At 35.9% G+C, this 7,848-nt stretch overlaps 1 protein-coding gene across 1 annotated transcript; it reads left to right on the top strand.

The window, feature by feature from the left end:
* Positions 1–3,465: 3,465 nt before the first annotated feature.
* Positions 3,466–6,261, top strand: c1d (C1D nuclear receptor corepressor). Its single transcript, XM_053502505.1, has 5 exons — positions 3,466–3,560; positions 3,799–3,953; positions 4,063–4,129; positions 4,214–4,269; positions 5,849–6,261. Exons 2-5 carry the CDS (start codon positions 3,819–3,821, stop codon positions 6,020–6,022), a joined length of 432 nt encoding a protein of 143 aa, XP_053358480.1. The 5' UTR covers positions 3,466–3,560; positions 3,799–3,818; the 3' UTR covers positions 6,023–6,261.
* The last annotated feature ends 1,587 nt before the right edge of the window (positions 6,262–7,848 follow it).

Raw genomic sequence — 7,848 nt, 5'->3', positions numbered from 1 at the left:
TATTTCAATAGGTGTGTCTTCAGTTTGGTTGGAAGCAAAGCCTGCACCCACACCCAAAATGTCCACTTTTGTGTTATCAGTTATATTTTATTGTCTGTAAGTTCCTGAAATAATAGTGTAAATGTCATTTTTTGTTTTTATTGTGTTTTCTGGTTTCATTCCATTTTTTGAGCTTCCACAAATTAAAACAATTATGTGTCTATTCCTGCTCTGCTCATACATGTGTGGAGGTGATGCACTTGAATTATTAGATTTATGTAGTGAAATCCTCATCATGAGTGGCTAGGATATTTGAATAGACTGTAAGTCATTAATTAGGAAAACAATGATTTTCTTTTGGGCAATTTATGAATAGTCAGAACGTCAAAACGGAAACAACCCTGCCTATTCAGACAATATTCATTCAATAAAAACAAATACAACAATGAGTGCTAAACGGGTGTGTGTGAGAAGCAGAGAGATTTTTTTTTTTTTTTGTTTGCTTTGATCAGGCTATTGAGCTTCATGTGTGATTTTATATTGTTGGTATTGTGCCTACATGAAATATTGACGTTACTGTAAAAAATTAAGTTACTGACTGCATTAAACTCTATTAAGTTTATTCATCACATATACATTACAGTACTGCACAGGGAAATTATTTATTCTTGTTAGATCAGTAACTCAGAGCCTTAACACACTGAGCCACCACCGACCCTGTAGTAATAATAGTGTGTCTAGGAACATGCCTTGGACATTATTGTCCACATCCAAAAATAGGGCTCCTCCGAAAGTCAGTGTGTATTTCGAACACTTGGTTTATGTTATTCCTAACTCTCGAACGTCATGAATTTGTCTACGGCCACAGAGAAATATTAATAATGAGATGTCAAATGCATAAAGACAAAACACAATTGACTGTATAAAAATGTAGATGTAGAAATGGAGATACCTCATGGTAAGCCATGTAAACAATGTGATTAAGAGATGCAGACATCTTTACAAAATTGACTTTACATCTTTACAAAACCAATTTTGATGAAATTTTGTTTGTAAAAAAACTTGTCAAAATGGAATTAACTTCTGTTACTAGTGGATCTAATCAGGTCTATGCAAAACATTCATCTCCTGAATAGCCACAACTTCCTCTGTGGCATGCAAGTGCTGATCTATGCATAGGCATTACCATGAAATATTTAGAATTTTAGCCTTTTTGATTTATGACAAAGATGTAGCCTGGGACTACGGTTCGGAAGATCCCAGGTTCAAACTCCACAACCACCAAGTTGCCACTGTTGGGCCCTTGAGCAAGGCCCTTAACCCTCAACTGCTCAGATGTGTAATGAGATAAAAAAAAATGTAAGAGCGTCTGCCAAATGCCTAAATGTAAATGTTGTGACCGCTCCAATATGGTGGCCACACAGACAAACGTGGTATTTATGAATCTGTGTGGATGTTTAAAAGGATGTGTGTCCTATAGGCTCCAGGAGGAAGATGTGACTAAAAGAATAAACACATGGTCATTTGTTCACCAAATACTGTGCTCTTCTGTTTAATAAAAGTGATGGGGAGATGAGTCTTGTTGAAGCACTGAGGCTTTTCAGCCAACTGTGTTGAAAATTACCCAAACCCTTGGGGCACCTTTAGTTCAATAAGTAAGAAAAACATCACATGGTTGCTGTGTTTCTGTGCCATTGTTTCCGAACTGCGGTCCACGACCCCCTCAAGTGGGTGTTAAAGATGACAGCTCTGCTGCAACTGTGATTCTTGCGTCCATCTTGTGGTATAAATCAGTATTTACTAAATTACTTTAGTTTTCATTGAACAAATGTAGAAGATGAATAAAAAGATTACTTTTGATTTTTACTTTTTTAACTACGCAACAAATTAATTAATTGTAAACATTTGCATATTAAATTGTATACATATATAAACACCAGATGTATTCACTATGAACCTTATAAAGCAAAAAATATTCAATCATTATTTTAATGAGAAAAAATATTTTATGCATTATATATACACAGCAAATAAATCTGATGTTTTATATATGAAATACATAAAAAACAGTGAATTTTTAGTACCAATAAATGTGAGTGTGCTTGTGTTTAATAGGAGGGCAATGAGTATAAAAGTGTTACTGTAAGTTGTTGGGGCGGACAACTTTATGAATTTATCATGATCATTTATAAATAAATAAGGACAGTTATATTTTTAACACAAAATTTCACTAGCTTTGGGAAAAGACATTCATGAGTAGCTTATGATGCTGGTGTACACAAACTCTTTCATGGGTCAACTCAGATAAGAAGAAGGAACAGTTAGTTGTGTGTTGCTAGGTATATGTTTTGGGGATATTTATTTATTATAGCTCTCGCTTCACCTACAAAGCAGCATAAACTCTCTCTCCTTCCATCATGATCTTAGAGGAGCACACAAAGCCTGACGTGAATGAACAAAAGCCAGAATGAAGAAGGATAACTCTGATTAGTTGGTTTTGATTGGCAATTAAATCAAGGAAACAGCCAATCAGAATTAACCATCTTTCCACATTTCTCCTTCAACTGAGAGATATTGAGAAAGTGTGAGAGCCAAAATGCAATTCTACAGAATACAAATGTGTGCCTGAAAAGTTTTTCCCTCAAAACTGAAAGACAAATTTATGGCAATACTTTATTTTATAATTTATGCACACACACACACAGTAGCTGATATCAAGGCATTTAACATATCCTATATCATCCTTCAGTGTCTGCTCTATTTAAATTTGCAGGTAGATAAATTAGGCAAGTGCAGTGTGATTGACATATTCCCCAGCAAATCATTGTGCTTATGGGATTTTTTTTTTCACCGCCCTTGGCAAAGCACTGCTCTAGGCAGTTAATTAGTTTCCCTACCAGGTGATAGGTTAAACTGGGATATTTGCTCTTACTGAAACAAATTTGGGGGCATTGCCCTCATCTCATGATTTCTTTATCACAACACAGTGCTTTGAAACTTCACGAACAATTCCGACAAGAGTCGCGTGATTCCTTTCCACATCCTCAAAATTTCAGGAGGTCTTGACACACTCCCTGAATCGAATAGGAGTGGATTCTCTAATAAAGCTTCTTTGGGTGATGACAAAGATTTTCTTTTGCAAAATATTCATAGTATATTTTTATATTATATTATTTTATAGTATACTATATTTTATAAAATATATATTTTTTTTATGATTATGCCTTGGCACACAAGCACCAAATCTCTCTTACATACATATACACAAAAGTGGTTTGTGCCGCAAAATCTTCAGTTCTCGACTAATAAAGCAATATTCAGGCACTACTATGCTATCCAGGTGATTAAATATAATGTTTTCAAATCTAAAATAACGGAAAAAAGACAAATAAATTATAGGTAATTTGAATTAGTTTGTAATTTGTGTCAGTGTCAATTGCATCACAATCTTCAATTAATGGGTTTGCTTACTTGTTCCAAATCTTCCAGTCCTTTATTTTGAAATGCATCGTGACGTAGGCGGAAATAGAAGCCTGCCGCCGTGTTGTTTTGCCTCGGTTCTAGCTGCAAATGATTTCGAGGTGAAATTTTTTTTTTGTTGTTGTTTGTGAAGGAAGATTATAATTAGAAGAAGAGCTGTGTATACTTTTAAATCCGATAATTCCCTTAAACTGTGTGTGTGTATATATATATATATATATGTAGTGTTATACTTTTGAACCACAGCACACGTGTAAATGAGGACTTTTATTTATAAGTAACGCTGATCAAGCCGTTGAATACATTAATTTGGTAAATAGTTTTTATTTTATTTTTCAGATTTAATTAAGGTTATAGTGATGGCAGACGAAGGCTCTCTCGACGATTACCCTACTGAAATTGCGGAATACCTCAGCAGTTTCTTGTCTTCTGTGAGCTCGGTGGAGAATGTGATTCAGACCCTCATGTCCGTGTCGAAGGGCGAGCACCTACAGGTTGGGACTATACGAGATCTAACTTGGGTTTTAATAAATGTATGCACGAGACAATTATTTATTGTTCACTAATAAAACTAACTGTTTTATTGCAATTGTTTTGTTCTAGCTTGCCCCACTTGAGCAAGCCAAACTGGATTTAATGTCCGCATATGCCCTTAACTCCCTGTTTTGGAGTGAGTATTTCAGCAGTTCTTACAGCACAGGTACTACCCATATTTCACCGCAAAGACTAAACTAGCTTGTTTCTTTCTTATCAGTGTACCTGGTAACACAAGGAGTGAATCCAAAAGATCATGGAATCAAACAAGAACTGGTAAGAAGATTTTTATTTTTATTCTCAGAGACTTTTATTTAGTCTTTGTACTGGGCCAATTTTTGAACAATTAGTCAGGGTAATATGGCAATCTATGGAAATAAATAATAGTTTTTTCCTGTTGGGTAATCGAGCAGCATGATGGCTTAGTGGTTAGAACTGTCGCCTTGCACCTACAGGGTCCGGGTTTGGTTCCAGGCCAGGTTCTCCTCGTGCTTTGTGGGTTTCCTGCCACAGTCCTAGGAAATGCAGATTAAGCTGATTGGTTTGCCCGAATTAACGATGGATTGGCACCCTGTCCAGGGTGTACCCAGCCTTGTGCCCAAAGTATTCTGAGATAGGCTCCAGGCCCCCTGCAACACTGTGTACAATATTAAGCGTTATAGATATTAAGTGAATAAGAGTGTTGCTTAATCGCATGATTTGGAAATAATTTTGAACACAAGGGCTTTTGATTCAGATCATGTTAGAGACACTGGCCCTCGTTTATCAAGATGGATAGGATCTGATTTAAGTATCAGTCTATAAAAATAAAACAGGGTTTTGTCTATGTAAATTGGTCAGATTTTGCCCTTTCAATGCTATCTTTACATTTCATTCATTGGAAGACCCGAAACCAGTCTCAAAACATTTTCTGTCTCCTGACATTTCTTAAAGTTAAATCTGCACCATAAATGAAATTAAAGATGTTGAGTTGAAGCAAAGTTCTAAGTAGTTTTGTGCCAGATTATAAACTGCAAGCTTTGACAGCATACTGCCCATGCATCCATTTGTGGGTGCGTCTTAAATCGCCCACTGGACAGAATTTTATGAATCTTTTGCAGTACTTGGATACCTGCCTGAAGTTTAACCTGTGTCATAACTCATTCATCATTTATACCACTTAATCCTGTATATATTTTGTACTGTATTTAGAGCCTTTGCAACGACATGTGCAAATGTGTGGAGGCTGTTCCATAACTGTGGGACTTAACTACAGTTACTGTGTGTGCCCTGCTGTATATTATATAAGAACAAATAATTATCCTTCACCTTTGGGTCAAAGTTTTCTAGTATATCAGAAGTTCATTAAGCTGTTGTGTTAAAACTATTGAGTCTTTTATAAATCAATATTAAAATATTTAAATTAATAGGAAATTTCACTGGGAGGCAGTGCAGTGTAGGTAAGATTGCTGTCTTGTAGACCCCGGAGACTGGTCTCTGCATCAAGTCAAGATTGTGTAACTTCTTCAGCAGCTTAGTGTGATTGTGTAACTTCTGTCATAGCCTATCTGTCTTAAGGTTTGACATGTTATGGATTCTTGGACGATATGCTTACCACAAATGTATAGGTTAGTTATATTTGGTACTGTAGGCTTTCAGAATTGAGAAACTTCTGGCTACTAATGTGAATGTAGCCATAAGCTTGCCAATGAATTTTGCCAAAAGACTGAAGCTATAATAGCATGCTATACGACATAACATGCCATTAAACACTAGCTTGATATATCTTCAAGGGAAAATAAAGTCTATTGATTCACATTTTATTAATAACTTTTGATTGATAAAACTAAATCACACCTAACTTTACACTCCACAGGAAAGAATTCGGACCTATATGAGCAGGATAAAGGAGATCACAGATAAGAAAAAAGCAGCTTGTCTGGACAAAGATGCAGCATCTCGGTTTGTCAGGAATGCACTGTGGGATGCAGACAATGCCAAATCCAAAGACACTACTGTGCAGCGCAGCAAACCAGGCAAAAGAAAATGAGTTGAAAAGCAACTTAAACTGCTGGGACTGTTATACACATTCATCATTAATGAGCTTACTCTCATCATTGTGCCACCTCTCTCTCTCTCTCTCTCTCACTCTCTCTTTTTTTTTTTTTTTTTGACCAACATAATTTTATGATAAGATTTGAAGTATGAAGTAGATCTTTACAATGAGCCTGTACCTAGTTGTAATGTTTATATGAAAGGTATATTCAAGTAAAACTTGAGTTATGCATACATTGGTCTTGAGATGTTTTCTTTGCTTTATGAGAATTTGGAGTCAAACTCAATTATTTTTATTGTAATACTTTTTAAAATACAGTGGAACCTCGGATTACGAACTTAATTCGTTTCGGAAGCGGGCTCGTATTCCAAAACACTCGTAAACCAAATTTAATTTATCCATAGGAAATAATGGAAATTTGATGGCACTTAAATTATTCGTTCTACAGCCCAAAAAAATAAATACATAAATATAATTAATACAAAATATAAAGTAAAAATAAAACAAATTAACCTGTACTTTACCTTAAATTTTTTTTTTTAAATAAATCCCGACAGATAAGGGTTTTCGTTTGTGCACGCAGGGTGTATGTGTGTAAAATGTGCACGCACGCACGCACGCACGCACACACACACACACACACACATTAACGGATAGACCGTTTTTAAAACCGTTTAAAAATTAGCAAGGAACATTCCTAGTCACACTCACGTGAGCGCATACTAACAGTTATTGCATGACATTCATGGGTTGTTCAACAAATGATTTGTTTAAAAATGTGCAAATCTTTGCTAATTTGAATATTGATTTGCCGGACACATGTCTGTGTACCATTTTGGAGTAAGAGAATTTAAAATAATTATAATCTTTTATGTTACATTGAAATAAGAGCGTCATAATTGCATTAAATTGGTTTGGTTTATTCTAAGAATTGATTTAAATTAACTTAGCAAGTGTTAAAATAATGCATAATCATTAAAGGCTAATTGTTTGGAAATTTCTCAAAGGTTTGCTGACTTGTTGCATTAAGCTTGCTACAGGTGATGGAGGGAAATAAACATTCTTAACCTTAAAGGCAGCGTGTTTTCTTATTGTAGTACCTGTGTACTTGTAAGATATTCGATTATATTGTGCCTGACAGAGTTTTAGCCCCACAGCAATATTTTATTTATTAATTTTTTCATACATTGATGCATTTGACGGGCAGCATAGTATTCCTAGTGCGAATGACTGTGTGTATGTGTGTGCACTGTGATGGATTGGCACCCTGTCTAGGGTATATCCCGCCTTGTGCCTGAAGCATCCTGGGCTCCAGGCCCTATAAAATTTAATGTAATACAAGTTACCATTATAAAAATCTACTCAAGTAAAAGTAAAAAGTAGTAGCTTATTGAAGGAACACCTTTGGCCGGATAGCCGAGGGATAAAAGAGCTCAAACAAATGACAATACAAAACATAAAGTAAAAGTAAAGAAAAGGGTCAAAGAAGCACACGGAGAGAGCAGCACACCTGAGCTCCTACTCCGTTCTCTCCTTTTTACACACACCTCCGCAGTGCACACACTGGAGGAGGGGCGGCAACATACATGCATAATGTGGTACACAACATAGTAGTGGCCGTTACAATGGTGGGGGGTTTGCTTCATAAGAATTTGATGGCATTTTGCTTTCAGCTGGGTCTGCACCACTGGCATTAGTTTTGTCCGTCTCCATCGTTCTTGCGAATTTAGTGCGTTTGTTGTCCCCGCCCTCAATCAGTGCAGTGGTTTCCTGGATGCAATTTTTTTCCCATCCCCGTTGCATTCTTTTTATTATTTTTT

This window comes from Clarias gariepinus, chromosome 8 (assembly GCF_024256425.1).
Source record: "Clarias gariepinus isolate MV-2021 ecotype Netherlands chromosome 8, CGAR_prim_01v2, whole genome shotgun sequence".
Lineage (NCBI taxonomy): Eukaryota > Metazoa > Chordata > Actinopteri > Siluriformes > Clariidae > Clarias > Clarias gariepinus.
Note: the sequence above shows the minus strand (reverse complement) of the source record. Positions and strands in the feature narration are given on the sequence as shown.